At 43.0% G+C, this 25,738-nt stretch overlaps 1 protein-coding gene across 1 annotated transcript in view; it reads right to left on the reverse strand.

Moving 5' to 3' along the window:
* Window positions 1–24,896, reverse strand: part of tm7sf3 (transmembrane 7 superfamily member 3) — a 31,151-nt gene extending 6,255 nt beyond the window's left edge. The window contains exons 1-9 of the mRNA XM_063217337.1: window positions 24,591–24,896; window positions 17,145–17,299; window positions 14,021–14,171; window positions 11,381–11,501; window positions 8,189–8,360; window positions 6,873–7,050; window positions 5,934–6,020; window positions 4,205–4,285; window positions 1,809–1,961 (exon numbers count right to left, since the gene is read on the reverse strand). Of these exons, the coding sequence (XP_063073407.1) occupies window positions 1,809–1,961; window positions 4,205–4,285; window positions 5,934–6,020; window positions 6,873–7,050; window positions 8,189–8,360; window positions 11,381–11,501; window positions 14,021–14,171; window positions 17,145–17,299; window positions 24,591–24,738 (1,246 nt within the window). The 5' untranslated portion in view covers window positions 24,739–24,896. The remainder of the gene's footprint in view (window positions 1–1,808; window positions 1,962–4,204; window positions 4,286–5,933; window positions 6,021–6,872; window positions 7,051–8,188; window positions 8,361–11,380; window positions 11,502–14,020; window positions 14,172–17,144; window positions 17,300–24,590) is intronic.
* Between the last annotated feature and the right edge of the window lie 842 nt (window positions 24,897–25,738).

Below are 25,738 nucleotides of genomic sequence, written 5' to 3' on the forward strand. Positions count from 1 at the left end.
GTAATGAGCTATGACGTGGTTCGACATCAACCAATTGGAATGTCTACATGCCCCAAAACACAAGTTTCACAAGCTCAAACACAAGCTTCTTCTCGTGATCGAACATTGAACTGTTTCACACTTTTGCTACATTTTGTTTGTACAGTCCAGCAGGGTTCTTCAGCCATTTTAATGTGAGGGTTTTTTTTGCTGTACTTGTGCATGCTGAAAGACACATGGGAGCATTGTGGTGGTTCATCTGATGACACCAAAGACAAGCACAGCAATAGAAATATTCACTGCCCCAAACAACCGTTTTCTCACGGATGCAGCACAAAACGCAGCAATTATCGCAGGAGGATGTCACTGTTGGACAATCCCATACAACCCAATCTATCGGATGCAGTAACTGAACCTGTGACCCTCAAACCGCTAAACCAGCTTCTTCATCACTAGGCTATAGTATCCGACATAAGACTCATCTCTCAACTTTCCAGTGCTCTTCTCTAGTGCATCTTCAAGATTGAACTTCCAGTCTATGAATGACTGAGATAAAATGAATGAGTGTGTGAGTGAGTCATATGAGCAAGCTAGTGTGCTCTGACTGTCAGCTTCACACACACACACACACACACACACACACACACACACACACACACACACACACACACACACACACACACACACACACACACACACACACACACACACACACACACACACACACACACACACACACACACACACACACACACACACACACACACACACACACTACAGTATTGTTTCTAAACCGGGGGCTCTACAGTCCCTCAAGGGCTCTAGTGGGGCATTGAGAAAGAGACAGCCGAGAGGGGGGTTGCTCAGTTACCGTTGGGGGGCATTACTCTATTTTATTTTTCAATACTACAGGGGGCATTGGTGGACTTATGAGGAAGTTCAGTGGGCGTTGGGAGGCTCATGGTTGAGAACCACAGCAGCAACCACAACGTTAACCAGATGACGTCCCCTAATGTGATAACGCATGTGACCTCCAGCCTCGGGCTGCTACAATGCCATTGTCCTACTGAGTCAAGAGACTCGCAACGCAACGCTCACAATGCCATTGCCCCATGGCAAGAAGCCCTGTCTGTGAAGAGGATTACGCTCTAGACCAGCTAGTCCAAAGCAAACACAAAGTACGTGCGTATGCATCAGAAGGATTTATAAATCTTTAGCCTGTAAGCAATAGCTGGTGACTAGCTAATAAACACTGAAAATGAAAAGTATGAACAATCATAACTCTTTATTGGCTGCAGGCTTGTGATTATGTGTGTATGGTCATATGGTAAAGAAGCTTAGCGCCCCCCATCTTGAAATCCTATGGACTGCTCATATTATAATCTGTCATTCAATAAACACATCTTTCTAACTAGAAATGCATGTAAAGTGGAGGAGACGAGCACACACTGTCACCTTATAATTAATAGTTCTTAACTGGGTGCTGAATCTCACATAAAACATAGCTGGGGAAGGGCTCTGCCAAAAACGTTCGTGGTGAATAAACAAAAGAAAAATCTGAAGAGTGCTGTCATTCGCTTCATTTACTAACTAGAAATGCACTCAGAGAGTGCAGACCTCCGCCAAGGAAGCTGTTTGATAGAACATCTGACTATGTTATACCATATTTTTTTGTTGTCTTTCTGCCTTGTTTTTGTGGAGTTAGAAACTGGAACGTCAAGTTCAAAAAAGGCTGAGAACCACTGGATTATAGGATATGAAATTAGCCTGACTATGAGTAATGGCACACAAAAATGATGTCTTTTGTACTTTTGGTCACGATGACTCACCGAGCGGAGTGAAGAAGATGGCGGATGCGAAGAGGAAGCCCAGGATGAGGCCCACCACCATGACGCAGGCCATCACCGAGCCGAAACGCCACCACCACATCACCAGGAACACACCTCCCACCGTACCTATCAGGGCTGTCAGAGCCAGGCGGACTGGGGAGGGGCGAGAGAGAGAGAGAGAGAGAGAGAGAGAGAGAGAGAGAGAGAGAGAGAGAGAGAGAGAGAGAGAGAGAGAGAGAGGGAGAGGGAGAGGAGGTTTGAACAAAATTGAACAAATTCAACAGTCGTTCCTTCTGAACAAAATAAAGGAATGACTATCAATTAACTTAAATCAATTAACTTATCTTTTGACTTCATACATTTCCAAAGACTGTATATGTGAGAGATAGTATGTTCTTCAATCAACATTCACTCGATTGATGGCGTACTACACAGCTTGCAGTTACAGTAGGCCTACAGCTGCGTGCTCACAAATCAGTTTTTATTTGCAGGGGAATGTGAACCAGCTAACTCGCTAATACCTCCAATAAGAGTCATCAGTTTTGGTTATGCAACAAGTCCCCCTCAGCTCAGACCACCAGTGCCTTCAGTCAGACAGTCCATGTGCTTTTCAGTATTCAAAACTGAGACCCCCTTGTGTTACTGTGTGTGTGTGTGTGTGTGTGTGTGTGTGTGTGTGTGTGTGTGTGTGTGTGTGTGTGTGTGTGTGTGTGTGTGTGTGTGTGTGTGTGTGTGTGTGTGTGTGTGTGTGTGTGTAAGAAAGAGAGACACACAATTTCACTGGCTCTTACACGTAACTGCCCAGTCCCTCTAAACTGCCAAGTTAACGTGACCAGCACATTTAATATAGGTTCAGTTCAGTCACACACACACACACACACACACACTGTGGCTGGCCTTCCAAGATCCCCCTTTTAGATATTCATGTTTGCAAGATGGAAAAGAACTGTGCATACAAGACCTTGTATGTCACGGGAGCATGGTTGCTCTTATCGGATCAGAAAACTTTTGTGCAGTCAAAGAAGGCAACCCACTACTAAACTACTAACAACCAACTACTAACTAAACTGTGAGTTTGCTAGGCTTGTTGCTAGGCTTGTTGCTAGGCATATATATAGTATAGATTAGCCTAGTAACCCAGATCAAACCCTGCAGGCAGGATATGTTTTTTGCCTGGTGGGTTGGTCTAGCCTTGCACCATAGGAGATAATCGTTGCTGGGCCATGAATCTGGCCTGGTTCTGTCTTCTATTTACAATATTCTATTTAGTTTTCGATCTGTGTAACGAGTCATTCGAATGGGCTTAGCACGATGACTTTTGCTTATTGGGACTTTTCTTGTTATAGTCCGTCGTGCCAGGCTATGTCTGGGTGGCAATCAACATTCATTCATACAGCATGTAATTACGAAGCTACGAAACACCCCGGAGCAGCTAAAAAGAATAATAAACTGCACATGGGCCTTGGTCGCAAGTCATCATTTTGTGGTGATGATTATTAGCAAAGATTTTGGCATGTTTTTTGGTCACAAATATCGACATCTCGTGACCAACAATATGACTGGGTGCATGCAAAACTATTTTGTGTAACTGATTCAATTATGAAATGAAATATTATGTCATCAAGGCCTAAAAGGACAAGCATGACTACATGAACAGTGGCCATCAATTTGGAGATCAATGGACCTCAGCACACAGAGCCTGATTGCCTTAAACTACTAACAACCAACTACTAACTAAACTGTGAGTTTGCTAGGCTTGTTGCTAGGCTTGTTGCTAGGCATATATATAGTATAGATTAGCCTAGTAAACCAGATCAGAGAGTAAACCAGAGAGTAAACCAGACCTCAGCACACAGAGCCTGATTGCCTTTGACAACTGTTAAAAAAGGCAAAAGAAAGAGGCTATGATTCCCAGATCTGTCCAAAAATTGAAAAGAATTGAACAAGATGCAAAGGCCCTGTAATCTTTTCAAATTTTTGGCAAAGCCACTCATCGAAATCATTCACTCCCATTGAAAGACAAAGTGACATTGTGTGGCTCTATGAAAGACTCTTCCCAAATGCCTGAGTCATCCTTGACCAGAAACCAAACTATTTGTAAGATCGGTCCTCCTCACTTTGATAACTGTAGGGCTGTAATGGTATGTGAAACTGGTGTTGTGACTGGCTGCACTACTCTACAGCCCCCTGGGTCTTGCCTCGCGATACGGTCGCGGCACAAGGTAAATGTGTATAAGCTTGGGAGATTTCAGAACTTTTGGACAGGTCGCAATGGCACTTCGGACACAATACAAGGACAGATCGCGTCACATCACATACCCGCAATACATACAGCATAGGGCAGAGCGATGCAAAGTTTGCATCTCATGCTCGGGGATCATTGGCGTAATACTTACTGTCATAGTCCAGGATGGTAGTCCGTGTGATGAGGACAAAGAAGAAAAAGGCAGAAAAGGCGAACCCCATGCAGAACAGCTCTGTGTGGGAGAAAGAAAGAAAGAAACAAAAGAAGGAAGAGGTTTAAATCCACCAAAGAAACACATTACAACACAAAACCAAAGTTCAGTTCAGTGCAAGAGGCTAGTGGTTCTGTAAGCGGGTTGGGTAAGGCAATGCAGTACAACTCAACTTCCACAACAATCCAGAGAAGAACAGAGAGGTGATGCGAGAAGATTCACCAACAGAAATGTCTTGATGTATTTATTTATATATGGGTCATTTCACGTGAAATCAGACACTTTGGGACCCGACCGACACAGATTTCAATCATACTTGCTGTGCCTGTTTAGTAGCAAGGTAGCACCCCAGAACTGCATTTGTGTGAATTTGACACCAATATTAAAGGGAGAAACAGACTAGGAAAGGTTTACATATGAGGGTAGGACACTATACATTCAGCATTGATTATATCAGTCAGTGTAAGTCACAAAAATATGTCTGTGGTGTTATTTGAAAGCTCTTTTCTGGCTGTACAAATTACACAAACAGCATGGAACACAACAACCCTCAGAATATGAATTATGATGAATTGAAAATTAAAAATGGAATATCAAAAAAACTTATATTCTTAAATGGCCAGTTCATTGACTAAACGTAGCCTGCAATGTCATGAACAACACCTGAAATGCTGGTGTTTGGTTCTTCATTCATTTCAGAGATAATGGGACTCAAAAATATGGCATCATACAGATCACCTAGTAATAATGTGGTAATACCATAGTAATATCAAATGACAGCATGTATTCAGGAATATGTGAAGGATGGAGATGGTCCATGAGGATGCAGGAAGTTCAGTTTCACCTCTCCAGTGCTCGGCATACATTCCTCAACACATGCTAGCCACTAGTTGCCGTCATATACAGCTACAACATACCCTTTGATGCTTGGACATTTTACAAAAATCCTTTACTGAGCTTATTCTTTCAACCCTGCCTTCTCTGAATGCTGAAAATGGTCTAGCTTCCACTGTGTCCATTGACAATGGGCAGAAGCTATGTAGTTTTTGAGTACCTGGAATAGGGACTGACAAGGGTGCAGAGCCCACCGGTAAAATGCCTGTTATGCCAGATGGCCAGTCCAGTCCTGTCCCTGACACTACTCTATTACTACTTTACTACAACTCATTTCAACATTTATGTCCCATGATCTCTGAAATGAATAAAGAACCAAACACCCCAATTTCAGGTGTTGTTTATGACCTTACAGACTATGTTTAGTCAAGAAACCGGCCATTTAAAAATATACGTTTTTTTTTATTATTTTTTTTGATAGGAATTCCATGGGTAGTATCATGATGGTACTGGAGTCAAAACTTCAAACTTCCAATCCAAAGATCAACAGCAGAACATTTATGTCACAGTTGCCAATTTGACTTAGCAGAGGTATGTGTTTTGTAAAATGAGGTTGGACAATACATATCTGAAATATTTTCAAATGCAATGAAACAGTGCAATGATGGTTTGTTTCTGAAAATAAGGACACACATCATCACCATTAATAAGATTGAATATGCGCAGAGTGATGCTTTATATAGCAATTGTTTGCAACTTGATCCTCAGTTTTTGTAGTGAAAGTGAATAACAGGTTGTAACACAAATAAAAAAACAACCAATAAAAAAGACCCACCACATTTGAAGAAGCGATGACCGAAGAAGCAAACAAACAGGCCAGCGAAACCCGCAATGGTGAAGAAGATCTTGGTGGACAGTCTCCCTGCAAAAGAGGTTCACAAAGGAAGTGTGACGTTAAGAAGAGCCACACAGACTCTCGGATCAATTGATAAGAACACTAATCAGGAAGTGGGTCTGATATCTCTTGTGACCCGAGAGAAAGAATGCAGGGTTAACTTTCATTGTTTACTTTGATGTTCTGAAACCTCCTGCTTGCTCGTTAGCGGTTCTGCAATAGTCAGCGATACCAGTTTACCCTGGAAATGGATAACGAATGCTGATGTTAACCAGTTCAATGGCTGGGGAGATTGAGGAGAAATCTCTTTCTTACATGGAATAGGCTATGCAACTCAAACTATGTTTGCAATGAGAAAATATTTAAATATTCCATTTCATTTTTATTTACCCTCAGTATAAACGGCTGAAACAACCAGGGAGGTTAAGGATAAGGCATCCCCCCCCCCCCCAAAAAAAAAAAAACCCTACCCTGACCATGGATGTTACAGTCACCATTCCTGCAGCCTGTTCTCCAGATATGACCATTCACCTCAACGATCAGAAAATATCATTCCATTGAAGAGTCAGATGTCAGACATCCTCCCTTTCACCCAAAGTTGCACAGTTGTCCATTTTACATTTCTAAGAAAAATAAGTCATCACAAATCCCCCTTCTTACCGAAAGTTTCACAGTTCCACAGCCTTATGTTTCATGATGAACCATCACACATTTCTTTTTACCTAAAGGTTTCACAGTTGTCTACCTTGTATTTCTAAGGAAGACAGTCCAATACACAGTCCAATGCATCGAATCACCCTGACCCCTCATTTCAGGTTTCACAGTTACCCAGTCTATATTTCTCAGGAAGATAAGACTATCACACATTCCCCTTCTCACCTAAGGTTCCACAGTTGTCCAGCGTGGAGAGGAAGCTACAGCCGTAGGTGTGTGCGGGGATGTAGGCCGCCGAGGTGTTGAGCAGCGGATCCCTCACGATCACCGAGTAGATCACCCCCTGACCCACAATGGAGGAGAAGGACACCATGGGGGGCGCGTTGGAGTTCAGGGTCATCAGCTGGAAACACACCATAAAGGAGACACATGTCAGTTGAAAGGCACTGAAAATATAATTGGAGAGCGCAGCGCCCTACATTTGGGCTTACATTGCCCACGGGGACCCCGGTTCGAATCCGGCCGGGGTCATTTCCCGGCCCTGCCCCATCTCTCTTCTCCCAATAATTTCCTGTCTATTCTCACACCGTCCTGTAATAATAAAGCCCAAAAAGCCCCCCAAAAAATACTTTTAAAAAAAGAGAAAAATATCATTGGATAAAAACAAAAATCATAATTTACTGCCTCTGGTTCGATTAAAAAAACGGTTCGATTAAAAAAAAGAAAGTAATGAGGACAACTACAGTAAACTCACGGCTGATCTACACACAAGATATTTTAACCGTTGGTTTGTAGGCCAACATGATCCAGTGTTAAACGTTCTCTATTGAGGAGGGAGAAACACGTCAGAAAAAAAAATCACCTACTGATAATTTAAGCTCATGATCCTGAGGTTCTAGCATGGGTGGTGTCAGAACCGGAAAATTGAAGACAATAGGCCATCTGAGAGTTGATTAATGGGCAGTCATGGGTAAGCCGTTATGGCGTCAGACTTGTATCTCAAAGGTTGCCGGTTGGACTCCCAACCCGCCAGGTTGGTGGGGAGAGTAATTAACCATTGGTCTCCCCCATCCTCCTCCATTACTGAGGTACCCTGAACATGGTACCTTGGGGCACCATTGGGGGCAGGACCCTTGCACAGGTGAGGCATAAATACAATTTCGTTGTGTGCAGTTTGCTGTGAACACTTGTGTGCTGTGAAGTGCTGTGTCACAATGGCAATGGGAGTTGGAGTTTCCCAGTTGGGCTTCCACTTCACTTTCACTAATGGCTGATTCCAGTTACTGATTCCAAATACTTGTAGGCTTGTTTTCACCACAGACTCCGTGTACAGAGTGCCGCTCCTAAAGTTCTGTTTTCACCCGGCTAACCTCTTAAGTTTCTAGTCTAGGATGTCTGCGGTGATAAATGACGGTGATAAATGTAGAGGCCTGTGTTTTTGTATTATTTATGTATTTATTACATTATGTATATAGCCCACCAATCGTTTGTGGAACTCAACTGCAAGGTGAGGGGGTCATGAGAGGGAGGGCGGGTCTTACCCTCTTCGCATGCTGCCTGAGGCTCATGACATTGGCCACCCGCTCCAGGCTGACGATCAAGCTCTGCTCTGATAGGTCGTTCTCGGGCAGGAAGTACTGGTAGATGTCGTACTCCAGGCGCCAGCGGGTGCCGGCCCCCATGGTGGTGTCACACTGCGGCGGATTCGCCCCCCTAGAAGGAAATAAGGGTCAAAGGTCAAACTCGCTGGTATCCAAATTCTTGTTTTGGAGAGCAGTGTATCAAAACAACCAACTTTCTCTAGGGAAATGTCTGGAAAGGTATTCTCATCTTGGTGGACATCATCAATGACATTCAGTCAAGATCAAAACATCACAAGACAACAATCCACATACAGCTGTAATACAGCTATCACCAAGTAGCAAAGTCTATTCCCCCTATAGCATATAAATAACATAGTTTAATGCAAAGCACTATGGGAAAACCAGTGCGGAATCAGGAAATAACTATGCCTGAAAACATCAAAACGTTACTTTATGACAACAAGAATATGTGTAATGTAATGTAATGCTGTGGAGAGAGTGAGCAGCACCAAGTTCCTTGGAGTGCACATCAGCGACGACCTCTCTTGGACCACCAACACTACATCACTGGCGAAGAAGGCCCATCAGCGTCTCTACTTCTTGCGCAAACTAAAGAAGGCAAGTGCTACACCCTCCATCATGACAACATTCTACAGAGGAACCATAGAGAGCGTCGTGTCCAGCTGCATCACAGTGTGGGGAGGAAGCTGCACGGAGAAAAACAGGAAGACACTCCAGCGTGTTGTGAACACAGCGAAGAAGATCATTGGAGTACCACTCCCCTCCCTGCAGGACATTTACACCGCACGCCTCACCCGAAAAGCACTGATGATCATCAAAGACACAAGCCACCCTGCACACAAAACTGTTCAGCCTCCTGCCCTCTGGAAAGAGGTACAGGCGCCTCCGTTCCCGTACCACCAGGCTTACAAGCAGCACGATGCATCAAGCAATCAAGATACTGAACACTCAACCCACTCTCCCTTCACTGTCAGCCTCTAGCCAGCCAGGCCACTGACAACGCTCCCCCCCCTCATCCCCACCACCATATCTGCGACTGAACACTCCACCTGCACTACTACATCTGTGACTGAACTTTCAACCTGCACTAACTCAAAACATACACATACACACACACACACACACACACACACACACACACACACACACACACACACACACACACACACACACACACACACACACACACACACACACACACACACACACACACACACACACACACACACACACACACACACACACAAGCACACTGCACTTTCTGCACTAAACCCAAACATACACACACTGACACACAACTCATACTCACACACATACACACACACACACACACACACACACACACACACATACACAGGTACACACACACAGACGCACACCGCACTTTCTACCTGCACTAAACACACACACACACACACACACACACACACACACACACACACACACACGCACACAAAACACATACAAACACACACACACACACACATACTGCTGCTGGTGTATTTAAATAAAAACCTTTTTTAATTATTTATTTCTTCAAATGCTACTATTACTATGTCAGAACGCTATAAAGGACTTTTAGGAAAAAGAACAACAAAATACCTCCTCTTAATGTATGTTCTCTACAAGTCTTCTGTTGTCCAGTCTTGCACTTTAAATGTCTGTATGAGCAATGTCTACGTCCATACTGTCTATGTCCATGTATGAGTACTGTCTATGTCTATACTGTCTATGTCCTTACCTAGATTAGTCTATGTCTGCATGGGAGAGCAAGAAACGCAATTTCAAATTCTTTGTATGACCAGTGCATGTAAAGAAATTGACAATAAACTTGACTTGACTTGACTTGAATGTAGCCATCTTCCCCACAGCTGAGAGAGCCCTGTGTTTGTAAATGCAGAGCAAGGGAAATGCCTGCAAATATCTTACCCCAACCTGATGAATGACACAGAGTCATTTCATTTGACCCTCTGTTATGTTTACATATGGTCATTAAATCAATGTCATTAGCCATGCCTATTGCAAGCTAAATAAATGAGTCTGTGGTTGTTGCTTTAAAAGTTAAGATTATCCAGGAAGGGCCTGTTCTCACGACCTCTCATAACCTTTCTAAAATGCTGGTGACCTTTGGGAGTGCTGCTGACATTAGTAGACATGAGTGCTCCAGTTTGATAGCCCTTTTTAGCGTTTTAGAGTGGCCTTTACTCTCAATGTCATAAGTCTATAGTTGTCAAAATGGGGCACAGGTAAATATGGGAAGAGTAGCATCTACTCCAGTTGGCGAGCAAAAATAAATCTATTGATAGAAGTCCAGCTCAACCAATTTTAAGTGCAGACCACAAAAGTATCTTGCATTCAAACGGTAGAGCTTTTTACCTGCAATTATTAATGATGATGTCTTCAAATTTTGTTTATAAATAATTCTGAAAATTGTTTGTATTGTGTGCAAGGGTATGGACATGCATTCACACCAGTCACTACTCACTGGTCAAATGACTAAGTGCTTGAGAAACTTGAGAAATGTATGATCTGTTGTGAAATGCTCATTAAGTTATACTATTTATTTGTAAGTAGCTGGCAAAGTTTCTCAACCTCGGTACAGGCCACCTCGGGTGGTATGCAACAGTTTAAAGATTGGGAGCCAACCAGTGTCCTTAAATAGCACATAAGACAACCCAGAAGTCCCTGCTGATCAATTCTGCCCCTTCCACCCCCCAATCACCTCAAACAGATGAAGCAAGTGGTATACTATCACTCATGGCTTGGCTGACATGCAACATAGGTTATCTCCTTATGCTTAGTTAGGTCTATGTGCTGCTTCTTCACCGCAACATGGCTGATAACCGTAAACACTTGAGGGGAGGGCCATATTTAAGAAAGAACTAAACACACACACACACAGACACAGACACAGACACAGACACGCACACGCACACGCACACGCACACGCACACGCACACAGACACAGACACAGACACAGACACAGACACACACACACACACGCACAGACACACACGCACAGACACACACGCACAGACACGCACACGCACTGCAAGGGAAACTGCACACGATCTCACCACCAGATGTGTCAACATTCTTATCTATTCAAATATCAATTGAAAATCTTACCGTGCATAGCCCACATTAGCGGGGGCAAACGTGATGACGGTCTCGTAAATGTTGTAACGCAAGTAGACGTTTGGGTCAATGTCCAGGGAAAACTCTGTGTTACAAGCTCCAGGCACAGGATCTGTGAGAGAAAAGATGATGATGTTATGACACAAGTTACAACCACTTACACCACCATGCACAATGCACAACATACTGTATGCTGTGATATTGATTGAATACCATCTATCCCGACAACCATTTCCGATGAAATCGTGAATGTGTTGAGAAAAGGCCACATTATAAACAAACAAACGTTGTTACCAGAATATCAAGTCCAAGACCAAGTCGTTATGTCTTACTAAAGACTCTGTAATGTTGTAGTAATGTAATAGTAGGGTAGGAAAGTTTTTTTTCCCACCAATACTAAGGTGTTCACTGGCATTATGAAGCCATTACATATTGCCTTATTCCCTTCACCATAGCAATTTCAAGGCTAACCCTTACCATAATCAAGAAATGCCCAACTGATAATGCCTGACCAACTAAAGTGTAAAGGTGCTGTACTATATGTATGGACGTAAAGACTGAAGCCATTTTGAAACCAAATTTTATGCATGGGGTAGCAGTACAGAATATTCTCTACTGTCATAACTACACGGGGCAAACAAAAAAAGCGCTTTTTTATTATGCTGGCACTGGAATTCCGAGACTTTGGAAAAAGGCTATGAGACATCGTTAAATAGAAATAGAAAATGAGAGGTAGCTCTTGGGTATGTGGAATACCATTTACTCTCACTAAAATGGGGAGTCCTCGAAGTAGCAGCGCTTTATCATGGATCAGTTGGTTGTAAGAAGGATTCTGATCAGCCTCTAACTCAGGTTAACTATTGGTATCGGGTGACTTCAATCAATGTTGCTTAAGATTTGGTTTTGCAAGCATGTCTGCTGGCCTGCTAAATAAATCGGTGTGTGTGTGTGTGTGTGTGTGTGTGTGTGTGTGTGTGTGTGTGTGTGTGTGTGTGTGTGTGTGTGTGTGTGTGTGTGTGTGTGTGTGTGTGTGCGCGTGCGCGCTCGTGTGCTTGCGTGTGTGTGTGTGTGTAATGCAGCATGAAAGTCATTATTGACAGGTCAGCATTGCCTAGTGCCGGCGAACAGGCAGGCTGCTCATCGACTTTTAAATCTCTTCGAGACTTGGTCTGACCAAGAGCATAACAATTAACATTTCCCAAATGGCATGGTTGACCTACCTCCCTTGATTTGCAAATGGTTGTTTGGATGGTGGGAGTATTTCCCGATTTTTCGGGAGCTCAGAAACGATATTTGTAATGCTCCTGGCCTGACTAGCTCTTACCCATGTTATCCTGCACAAGTGTTTAAGCACTGTCAGAGCTAAGTTACATTATTTTTCTATGAATTGCACTTTACAAACAGTCATCCTCCTCCTCCTCCTCTTTATTATCATCATCATTGGTAGTTCCTATTAGGTTACACTTTACTTTACAAGTCGCTAATAAGTGGGTAATTTCACGGCAATTTCCATGTAATTTCATGGTAATAACAATCCCTTTTAACCCCACATAAGAAGTAATTGCCATGCAGTGTCCATGCAGTTGCTTAGCTTCATGGATTTGACACTTACACATGAACGAACACACACACACACACACAGCTGTGTTAAAAATACAATTCAGTGAGATTCAGTGAAAATGTGCCTTGTGTACTATATGCAAATGTGTCCAAGTCCATGAAGTTAAATGATTTTCTAAAAACTGCATGGCACTTACTTGTAAAATGTGGTTACAAATTATGTATAAGTTGCACTTACCGGAACATAGAAATGACCATGAAATTACCCCCTTACAAACAATCTGCAAACTTAAGTGTTACCATAATTGTTATTACAGGTATTATAATTATTATTAATGCTACTACTACTATTGCATTACCTTGCATCCCGTAGGGCAGAATGAGTCCGCTGAATTGCGCTTTACAAACACAGTTATTATTGTCATCCTTATCCTCAGCATCTATTAGTTAAGTTGTAGCATTGCCACCATGATCATGAACATCACCATTGGTAGTAGTATCGCTGTTATTGTTGCAGTTGTTACGACTACAGGGTTCCCACTCGGAGTCAGATTTAAAATTCCACGACTTTCCCTGACCATTAAAAAAAAACTATTTCCATGACCTCCAGTAAGATGAAGTGACTAAGATATTGATTGAACCTTTAAAAAAAGACGTTAAGACATTTGGCCCTGCAGTCATCAATTTGTGATGGTCAGTCTTTTTTTTAGCCAACCCTCTTGGAACCTAAATTTACCAAGCATATTTGCTTGAACTGAGCAAGCTTTGTATAATCTTGCAAATTTCAGAGCAAATTGGAGGGGTTTTAGAGCAGGACATCTTTTATCAGACGAAACAATCACATTAGAAAGACTAAACAAAAACAGTAAAACATACTAAGATATACTAAGTTTTGTTTCTAATATACTGTTAATAAAATTCCCTGATATTCTCCTGACTGAACCTGCAAAATGGTCAAATTCCATGACTTAATCTAGAACAACTTCTAGTGACAGTGAATATCCCTGAGATTCCAGGAGAGCCATCCCTGACCCGTGGGAACCCTGCTACCATTATTACCATCATCATTACCTTGAGTCGTGTAGGGCAGAATGACTCCGGCGCCGTCCACGTTGTCCCCCCCGGGCGAGAGCAGGAACCAGGAGAGCCAGGACTGGAAGGGGGTCAGGGTAGAGAGCAGGCCAGTGTCCGAGGCAGTCAGCGAGAAGCCAGGCAGGGGCACCTGGGGGGGACAACACCAAATCAATCAAGTCAAGTCAAATCAAGTCAAGTCAGCTTTTATTGTCCCTTTCTTCATATGCACATGTCATACAACGAAAAGGAAATTATGTTTCTCTCTCTATACCATGCCAAGACATAGACATACACAGGACTGGCATGTTACATGCAAAGTGCAAGACATGACAGGTAACAGTGATGGACTGGTAACAGTAAGTGATTAATAATAAATACAATGAACATTTAACATGGAACATGTAGACAAGGTAGGATAAAAATAGAATTACACTCATCAGGCTGTCCTTTATATGTTATTACATCGTATGAAGTGAAAGCGAAAGCGGAAGCCCAACTGGGAAATTCCATCTCCCATTGTCATTGTGACACAGCACTCCACAGCACACAAGTGCACACTGCACACAACGGAATTGCATTTATGCCTCACCCATGCAAGGGTAAATATAAACAAGGAGAAGACGAAAAAGAAGAGTTGACGGTCACGTTAGTCCCCAGCCCTACTCCATCTCCCTCCCCACCACGTTCCTGTCACATCTTCACTATCCTCTCATAACAAAGGCACAAAAAGGCCCCCTCCCCATAAAAAGAAGAGTAAATGCCAAAATAAACACCAAAACACTAGCCTGGTCTTACTGTACTCCTTTGTACTAAATTTATACATGGGGCGTAATTTCGTACAACTGTGTGGTGCCAGGTAAACATATTTTTCTTTTCCACAAGACAAGTTTGCCACAGATGAAGTCTTGCCCGAGAACATCAGATCGGAGATGACTTATATGGAGTCATCAGTTCATAACGAGTGTCTCCTGGAATCAAGATGACGTAAGGTGACAGAAGACAGTAACCATGCCATCCTATTGGGGATATGTGGGATTTGGTGCCTTGCTCTACGTATTTCAGAGTGCTGGCTAATTTCCTTGATCCATACTTTTTGCCTACTGGTGTGGGAAGAAAACCTGTAAACACTTCTTAATTCAGAATTAAATGAAAGATCAAAAGAAACTTGACGGAACAACTTAATTCTGAATTATTAATTCGGAATGAAAACAGTCATGTAAACGTAGCAACTGAAAGCTTGTACTGTGCTAAGTTACTGCGTTTTGATCAGTAGCAGAGTCAGAGTCAGTCAAGACTCTCACTCGTTTTTTTCTTCTTCCTTTTCTTCCCTCCGCTTGGCCGGCTGGCTGTGCAGCTTGTGATTACTCCCTCACATGATGGGTTTAACTGCGTCTGCCATCGTGAGCCTCTTGTCAGAAGACTACGCCAGAAGTGGGTCAACCGTGTGTGTGTGTGTGTGTGTGTGTGCCTGTCTACGCCATTGTGGTCATAGCATAGCAGAGAATGTCAGAGGAAATATGTGTGTGTGTGTGACTAGGAGCGCGTGTGTACATGTGAGCGTAGGTGTGTGTGTGTGTGTGTGTGTGTTTATGCGTCTACTAGGCACGTGTGGCTTTACGAGGGTGGGTTTACAAGAAAAGGCAGCCTTTTGATGACTGCACTTGCTGGGTTTCAAATGAAATATTCTACTTTCCCAATAGAGTTTTACCTTTGCCCTTTGACTTTGCCTTTGGTGCTGCTCCATAAAATGAAAAAAACACCAAAAGCAAAACAGGATGTGATGAATGATGAGACCTTTATCAGCATAGTTCATATTCAGGGCTCGAAATTAACTTGTTTTCATCACCAGCTAAAATGGATAGTAGATGTTAATCTTATTAGCCAAACACACTCACTAATGGGTCAAAGTGGTTAGTAAGTTGGTCTTTTCTACCAGCCAAACTGAAATTTCACCAGCATTTGGCCCTGTTCATATTCTAGCAATTTCAAGGCACTCGGGATACAGAAGCCTGCATACACATGTGATGGCGTACACACACACACACACACACACACAAGCACACACACACTAGCTAAATTAGACCTCAGCTGATTTCCTCTTGCATTCAGCCCAGCATTACGCAACTATATAAAAAAGCTTCAAGCTACAAACAAATGGAGGGATTTGCTCAGAAAGTCTGCGGTACTGCGGTAGGGCACTCGTATGCTACGCATGTGGTCCCCTTCTCTCTCTCCCAAACATTTCCTGTCTCTCTCTCAAACTATCCTGTCAAGACTAAAGTCTATAAGACCAAAAAAAAAATCTAAAAAAAAAAAGAGAGAGAGTCTGCCTCATTTTCCTGTGATGACAATACGACACGGTGCTCATTGCGACAGACTTAGAACTGATTCTATCAAATTTGTAGCAGGAATTAATCTGAACCTTCTTTATAGTCTCAAGCTAAAACACATGGGTTTCAACGAGTTACTCTAGTGTTAATGCCAATAATGACTGTTTCTCTGACCAAAACAGTAAAGTTTGTTAAAAAATGCTGGTTAGATTGACCTTTTGTTTTAGTTTCAATGGGATGATTCAGAGGTTCACACATTCATAACTTCACACTTAACCAGGCGCAGGTGTTGTTTCGGTTGGGGTGTGTGTGAACACATTCAACCTGTGACAAATTGTATGACAGGGGTGCATTGTGTGTGTGTGTGTGTGTGTGTGTGTGTGTGTGTGTGTGTGTGTGTGTGTGTGTGTGTGTGTGTGTGTGTGTGTGTGTGTGTGTGTGTGTGTGTGTGTGTGTGTATACAGGGTAGCATTGTAGAATCGCAGGTTTCTGTGTGTGTGAACCTAGCTTGGTGTACAGGGTAGTATTGTAGAACTGCAGGTGTGTGTGTGCGTGTGCGCGCGAGTGCGTGTGTGAGTGCGAGAGAGAGAGAGAGAGAGAGAGAGAGAGAGAGAGAGAGAGAGAGAGAGAGAGAGAGAGAGAGAGAGAGAGAGAGAGAGAGAGAGAGAGAGAGAGAGAGAGAGAGAGAGAGAGAGAGAGAGAGAGAGTGAGTGAGTGAGTGAGTGAGTGAGTGAGTGAGTGAGTGAGTGAGAGAGTGCGTGCGTGCGTGCGTGCGTGCGTGCGTGTCATACCCTGGTGTAGGACAGGGTGGCGTTGCGGTGCTGTGAGTGGAACTGCAGCGTGATGAAGGAGACGTCGGTGGGGATCCTGGTGACCACCGCCTGCACCGAGCCGTTCTCTGGAACACTCACGTTCTGGAACGCTCCGAAGGAGAACACCACACGATCTGAAGGAGGGAGGGGGAGGGAAGACAGACGGACAGGGAGAAATTTAAAAAAAGAGAGAGAGAGAGAGAGAGAGAGAGAGAGAGAGAGAGAGAGAGAGAGAGAGAGAGAGAGAGAGAGAGAGAGAGAGAGAGAGAGAGAGAGACAGAGACAGACAGAGAGAGAGACGACACAGAGAGAGACAGACAGACAGACAGAAAGAGAGAGACGACACAGAGAGGTGAGCATCGGATAACAAATGAGACTAGTGATGCAGTGCAATGCCAACGCGGTAAACCTGTGAATGAACTGGATGTGCTTTATACAGCTACTTTATCCAGCTGAGCACCCAGACCACTCATTGGAGAATGCCTCACATTTCCATATACCCAGTCACACACCAATGCGTTTTTGGACACAGTGATGCTTACATTGACTTAAACCACATTTAGAAAATGCGTTTATGTAGATGAACTTAAGAAAGATGCTGATAACCAGCGGATATGCAGAACAGATAGATATTGATCAGGCTCAAATTGATCGAGTCTAGACCTCTCCAGTTACTAGCTGACTCCCTCCCTTCACCCACCTCCTTAAGTTTTGATGCAATAGAGTGCAAACATCCCGTCACCCAGTCCATGACATTGCTGCAACAGCTTTATAGTTCATTTCAGCCATGTGAGTGACAAGCTGCCAATCACAGAAAGAGGACCGTGCGAGTTGACGCAACATAATGTGTGTGGATCTGGCTCTGGCTCAAGAGCTACTGCTACTACACACACGGGATAGTGCAAATTGACGCAACAGGATAGTGTGTGTCTCAAGAGCAACAGCGCACACATGGACTCGTGTATTAGAAAAGGAAGTAGAATCTGAGTCTGAGAGTCAAGTGAGTCAGCAGCAGTGACCTCAGCATGTAGTAGTGACATTCGGCGGCTGTGATTAGATACACTCAGCCGCAGCAAGGTGCTGGTGCTGGTGCTGGCTCTCTCTCTCTCTCTCTCTCTCTCTCATTGTCCATCCATTGGTTAGGCACAATGCTCTCCCTGTGTCTCTGTTGGTCTCTGTCTCTCCCTGTGTCTCTGTTGGTCTCTGTCTCTCTCTCTCTGTCTCTCTCTCTGTCTCTCTCTCTCTCTCTCTCTCTCTCTCTCTCTCTCTCTCTCACACACTCTCACACTCTCTCTCTCTCTCTCTCTCTCTCTCTCTCTCATTGTCCATCCATTGGTTAGGCACAATGCTCTCCCTGTGTCTCTGTTGGTCTCTATCGGTCTCTGTCTCTCTCTCTGTCTGTCTCTCTCTCTCTCTCTCTCTCTCATTGTCCATCCATTGGTTAGGCACAGTGCTCTCCCTGTCTGTCTGTCTGTCTGTCTGTCTGTCTGTCTGTCTGTCTCTCTGTCTCTCTGTCTCTCTGTCTCTCTCTCTCTCTCTCTCTCTCTCTCTCTCTCTCTCTCTCTCTCTCTCTCTCTCTCTCTCACTCTCTCAGTCATCTAATCATTCCACTGACAGACATTTTTCTTGAGAAAAAGTGGTTAAACTGTAGAGCTCAACTGTTGGTTGCCATTTAGTGCTTCACGCGCAGAACGGTAGCTGCTGTGGTGTTTTGATTTCCGTCCGAATGTAAACCCTAACACCTCGTTGCTACATCAGGTGAAGAACCAAGGAGAACAGCCGGGTCGCAGAGTTTACACTGTAACAACAGATTACAATGTAATCGGTTGTGGCTACATCAGACACAACTCAAAATCAGACTAAACCTTCGCAACAGAGGCTTTCTCCTCAAAAGCTCTCTCTCTCCATTTCAGTTCTGTTCTGTTCTTGCTGCCACTGTGACACCACAGGGTAGGAATAATATTATGGCTCGCTGCTGCTGCTGCTGCTGCTGCTGCTGCACCCGTGGAATACTAATAACCCAAAACAAAAGAATAAAAACAATTTGAAAGTCTCATAAGGTTATTTATTGGTCATGTGCATCAGATATTGCATCGCTTACAGTAAAATTGGTTCATGGCTAATCAGAACTCTCTGCCTTACATGTCACGTACAGCAGGTACCCCATCTAACAATGTGATCTTTGAATCCAATTCAGTCACTGTCTGTCTAGCCAAGTAGATTGATAACATTTAGGCTACATGCGCAAAATAATAAACCAGGAAAGCATGCATCTTACATTTGAAAGAGAAAGAAGCATGGTTTTCCTGAATGAGCTCATCAGTAAAGCCTGCCAAGTCCTCTAAGATTTGATGATGAGTACAAGGGTAAGCTTAAAGAGCAAGTACAACCTTGATCACAGGAACTTTACGAGGATACAATTACAGCTCCAGGCCTTTTTATTAGAATACCATGAAAAAGTTTATTTATTTCCATAATTCCATCAATAATGTTAAACTGTCATGGATTGTAGATTCATGGCCCAGTTTTTTAACTATTCCAATCATTAAATTGTTTATTTTTACACATTTTGGTCTTCCAGCTCAAAAAAAACATGAATTGGGGAATTCACATCATTAGAATATTGTAATAAAATCACAATCTTCTTCATCAAAATTTGTTTCACATCAGTGCACATCAAATCAGTTGAACTTTGGTACTTTCTACACAACATGCAATGTTCAATACTTGGTTAGGACTCTCTCTGTCTTAATATTATTAATAATAACGGCCATGATGCGTTTAACATTGAAGTCAATGGCAGAAACAGTGCATGGGAGTAATGGAAGGCCAGATATCCTTGATGCTTTGCCGTCAGCTGTTTTTGTATAGCTGACCTGGTGTCCCACACTTCACTCTTCAATATACCCTGTAGATTTCCATGCCACGTTTTGGCGCTAACTCACCAGTTTAATTCTAAATAACCAGAAATGAAACCCCATTGAAAATGAATGGGGTTTTATTTCTGTTGAGTTATGAAGACAGAGAATGTCCTAACCAAGTATTGACCATTGCATGTTATGTAGAAAGTACCAAATTTCAACTGATTTAATGTGACCCGAATTGTGATGAAGAAAAATGTGATTTTATAACAATATTCTAATAATGCGAATTCCCCAATTCATGTTTTTTTTGAGCTGGAAGGCCAACGTATATAAAAAGAAAAAAAATAATGATTGGAATAGTTAAAAAACTGGGCCATGAATCTACAATCCATGACAGTTTAACAGTATTGATGGAATTATGGAAATAAATCAACTTTTTCATGGTATTCTAATAAAAAGGCCTGGAGCTGTATATTGGTCAAGTGCAGAGAGATAAGGGACAAAGTGGGACATGCAGTGAAATTACTGCCCCCATCAGATACTGTATGGAAAGTAAGGATAGAGAGTACAGACAATTGATCATCACTAAGGCTGTAACGATATACTCAACTCAAAATTTGGTTTAATACACTCCACACGTTTTTAGATGCATCTTTTTTAATTCATTAATTAGCTTTTTTCACATTTGCCAAAAAAATAAATTAAAAATGATGAAATAAAAATGTACAAGAGGCTAACAAAGTTTAAAGCAATAATGATGATAATTTGAAGCTTGAAGGAACCATCAAATCGTATCATGTGGCTGTTTTCTGGAATGAAGGGTAACAGAACTTTGAAGGGGCCTATCATGATACTCCCTACTTGCATTGCCATACAATATCGTGACTCTGTGTACCACGATTTCTCGGTTCGATACAATATTGTCACAGCCCTAATCATCACTCAATCAATCAAAATGTATTTATATAGCACAATATCAAAACTACACAGTTGACGCAAAGTGCTTTCACGCACACACACACTACCTGTGATAGTACCTTTCAGATAAGTAAAACTATAAACTCCTGCGGATGCGAAGGAGGGATCTTGCTACTTGAGGTTGTGCTGTCATGGTTGTCACCATTTCTCCCGTAGATGGTTCTCTCCTCAGCCTAGCATTAGCACCTGCTCCGCTATATAGCCCACATCCCCATTGCATTGGAATAAGGTTTACAGTCATGGAAGCTTGAAAATCCTCTTACTACAGTATGTTGCCATCAGAATATATAGCTGATTTTGTGTTTCAACTATAAAAATCACTGACCTAGATCCATGATAAATGATACATTTCTAAACTAAGGCAAAGTAAAATTTCTAAGGCAAAGCAATGTTTTCATGATGACTTCATAGCAATATGGTATTGAACCATTTTAGATTATGTCGGACAAGTAAGCTTTTTCTCACAAAGTTACAATGTTTTTGAGGCAGAAATTGTTTTGAAAATTCCAGGTACAATTTTCTCAGAGGAAATCTGTGTGTGTGTGTGTGTGTGTGTGTGTGTGTGTGTGTGTGTGTGTGTGTGTGTGTGTGTGTGTGTGTGTGTGTGTGTGTGTGTGTGTGTGTGTGTGTGTGTGTGTGAGTGTGTGAGAGAGAGAGAGAGAGGAATTTACATGGCCGAACTTTCAAGTTCGTGCCCCTACAAAGACCAAGCAAAATGTACCAGCTCTCCCCGTAATGGGCTTATGGTGCAGCTGAAGCGTGGTGATTAGCAAAAAAGCATGTGCCACATCTAAAAAAGACTTATAACTTAGTAGTAGTAGAACTAGCATGTGTGGCAAACACACACTACCTATAGTGCACACCCACAGCAAACCCTGATCCATCATCAGCAATGCACTGCAGTCTTGTACCAGTGTGAAAAAAATGTGTGTGTGTGTGTCTGTGTGTCTGTGTGTCTGTGTCCATGTCTGTGTCCGTGTCCGTGTCTGTGTGTGTGTGTGTTGCAGCTCAGAGAGAGGTATTGTTCTGGTCACATGCTGATTGGTACTGAGAAATGTGCTGAATACTGCAAAGTCTTGCAGTTGCAGTTGCAGTTGCATGTAATGATGTGTAATGACAACGTGGCCAAATGACGGGATTCTCCAAATTTTACTGCTTTTTGTATTTGTTCCGTGTAACAAAATTTAATCAAACCTGCTATCGGCACATAAGCAACCACTCAGTAACTGTCAAGACACTCTTCATATTGCCAATTGATTTTACTGCTCATCAATTTGGAGGTCGAGTCAGCATGATGGTAAGGCACAAGGCTGTGGCCCTGCCGTGGCCAACCGGTAGGGCACTCACCTGCCATGCGGCTGACCTGGGTTCGATTCTCGGCCCGGGTCCTTTGCCGACCCCTCCCCATCTCTCTCCCAATTCGCTTCCTGTCTACCTCTCACACTGTCCTATCACACAAAGTCGAAATGGACCAAAAAAAGGGCACAAGGTTGTATTAAGCTTACCTTTGTGAATGGAAAAAGGAGAGACAAAGACATAGTCAACCCTGCCCTCAGGCTGGGCCAAGGGTTGCCAGATGAGACTGCTAATTTCCAGCCCAAAAATACTCAAAACCCGCCTGGAGGACACACAAAATCCCATCCAATTTTACCCAAATTATATTGATTACTGTGGCCATAAATCTACAGTACAACACTCCCAATGTCCATTTTTCACCATTTATACCCGCAGACAGTCATCCTAAGCAGCCCAATTGGGTGGGAAACAAACAGCCCAATCTGGCAACACTGGCTGGGCCTACACTGGTTGCGTCACTTTATGTTAATTCAAGTTGGAACTTTTTTATTGTTTGCTGCACTGGCATGTCTGGTGTAGGCAGTTGTACTGATTATAGCAGAAGGGTATTGTTACGACAGATAAGTCTTTAACGTTACCCATTCAGTTTAGCCCCAGATCATGGCTTACAGAAGGCCTGACGATCATTGGGAACACTAGTGTTCCATGGTTGTCTCCCACTCTTCTGTTGTTTGTTCATTACTGCTTTAATTTTTCAAAACTGTTTTCTGATAGCATTAAGCTTTTGTTAGGGATTCCTCTTACTTTTAGGCTTTCCCTCCCCAAATCTTGATGGCTATGGCTGGCTTAGCTCTGGTGAGGTGATTGTCATCATTGTGGCATATCATGTCTGGCCAGTTTGACATCTTTATTTTCCTCATACCGTCATGGCATTCCTCTCTACGAGTCAGGGCAAGAACTAGAAGACTTCCTTGTTCACAAACATTGGCCCTGGTAGTCCCACATGACTGGCCATTGCTTACAACACAACACCGGCTCTGTTATATAGTATGTATGTGGGTAGTGCTTTGTGCCAAAAGGGACAAAAGACATTCAATACTGGGTCAGATAGCATTTGGATAAAAACGTGTCATAAGCTTTGGCCTGGTGTTTACACCTTTGCTTCTGGGTGATGCGGAATCCACATTCATCTAAACAAACGCAATGATACCCTTCTGTCAGTACCTTGTCAAACAACCGCCTCTGTGGATAAAAAAGAAACTATCAACAGACGTTTCTTTCTCTTGTGGTGTGGTGTCTAAGTTCAGAGCTGATATTGATATGATATCTGTCTCCACACCACCCATGTTATCTGCCGACTATTGGGTACCAAAAGCTTTAGCTCCAAATCAGACCAACCTTTGGACAACCTTGTGATGCCAAGCTCCAACTCTGGTAGCAAGTTATAATGTCCTCTCATTCATTGGTTAACAATAACTCCAAAGGTTTGAGATCCACTTTCTATAGGCAATACACCATTCAGTCCCAGGCTTGGATATGGTAAAAGTAACATGACACTTTCTGAAACTACCAATGCCATTTTTCTGTTAAAGCAGCAACAGAAATCGACGAGAGCTGCCAACGTCAAAGCTGACACCAACTCATTCAGCACTGCAAAAGGCTGACCACTACACCATATAGTGACAGTTTTAGCAGTTATTTCAAGTGAAGATATGTTGTTGACACCACAAAGAAGGGGGAAACAGAACAACCACAAACACGTGTCGAAATAACAGACCGACTTAAGACTACTATCATCATCGCTGCTCAAGGCGCGCGTACTTATGGACAGAGAATGTACAGTGGAACTGGAAGTGATAGCCTACACGAAGTTCAATTTTGTTACAAAAGTATAGTAGGTATAGTAGGTAGGTGCTGCTAACGTTACAGAGTGGCGAATGTAGAGTCTATGCTATGACTGGTTACAGTTATCAAGTTGTTACATTTGTTTACAAATACGAAGAACGCACAGGGGTGAATAGCATTGGTTGCAGAAACTAGCTAGCTCCGCTTTGCCACTTAATTCATTTTGGCAGGTTTAATAGACAATGTGCAAAACTTGAAGTTGGACGACAAAAAGCTCGGTAAGAAGAGAAAGGTTAGAGATCTAACTGTCAACATTGCATTGAAAGAAAGCTGCTAGCAGCAGCCAGCCAGGTGATCAGCTAACATGAGTGAAGAGTCACAAAAGCAAAGGTAGCAATAGTTCGTTTGATTAGGAAATAATATCATTATCAGGGTTACTTACTTTCATCTTGCGCAAATGATTCGTTGCATAGAAAGGAGAGGATAAAGAAAACACAATTCCAAAAACGACGCATTGTGGCAGGGCCCACGGTGCAATTCCTGACGTTTTGTTGTCTACATGGAAATGCCACGTTCATAACCATTTCCATGAGTTCTCCGACGAATTTTTGACCATAAATCAAAGCAAAGTACTACTGCCATAAAGAAGCTTGGTTAAGACAAGTTTCGGTACTTCGGGTTGGCTTTGCTTCGTGAGCCCGTCACTTTTCCTCTCCTCTCTCCACCGCATAGTAAACAGACACCGACGCAGCAGACAAGCTGCTTTGCTACCAAAAATGATAAGTGGGCGGGGCGATGGATTTGATTAGACAGCCACTTCCGGGATCACACAGCGCACGAGTGGGGGAAAGAAACAAATCCACAAATTCACTAAACTTATTAAGATATTCGCCGTGAATTTCTTTTTCACTGAAAAATCACACGCAAGTATGCTATTCATTTATTCATTTATTTCATTATGTGTTTTTAATGTCCTGGTCAACTTTGCCATCTGGTGGCCAGCTTCTACACCAGCTTTGTAATGCAGGCATTGGAACCTGCTTCAGCCTCCCCTGTGCCTGAAGCAGCAGCAGGTTGCCCGACAAAACAAGACCAAATGGAGACTGAAGGTAGGCCTATGTTAAATAAAAAAAACTGCTAGACTTGTATTTGCTTCACGTGTATGACTTTAACGCCTGGTTTATAATAATACAGGCAGTAGACTTCAAATTTTAAATGCCCTCTGGTCTAGATCCCAAAGAGATGCAGCACAAAGATTTCTCCGGGTACCAGCGCTCCAGTTACCAACGCTTGCATAGAGGCCACGGTGTCTTACTTTTACTGTGACAACTGTTTTGAATCCTTCTTCTGTTGTTTTATTGATGTTTAATGCAGGTTACTGCTTATTTCCTCACTCTTCAGCAGATCTGCAGGCAGACAGGGCCGCCCCTCTTGCTCAAGTATGTTCAACTGCAGTGTGCAGGGCGGGGGGCAGGTCTGGATCACATCTCCCTCCTTCCCCTGAGCACATCTCCCTCCTCCCCCCTGAGCACATCGAGTGCCTCCCCCTTGTCATTCAGCGCTAGACATCCAGACCTGCCCACTTCTGCA

Source organism: Engraulis encrasicolus, chromosome 15 (genome assembly GCF_034702125.1).
Source record: "Engraulis encrasicolus isolate BLACKSEA-1 chromosome 15, IST_EnEncr_1.0, whole genome shotgun sequence".
NCBI classification, from domain to species: Eukaryota; Metazoa; Chordata; class Actinopteri; order Clupeiformes; family Engraulidae; genus Engraulis; species Engraulis encrasicolus.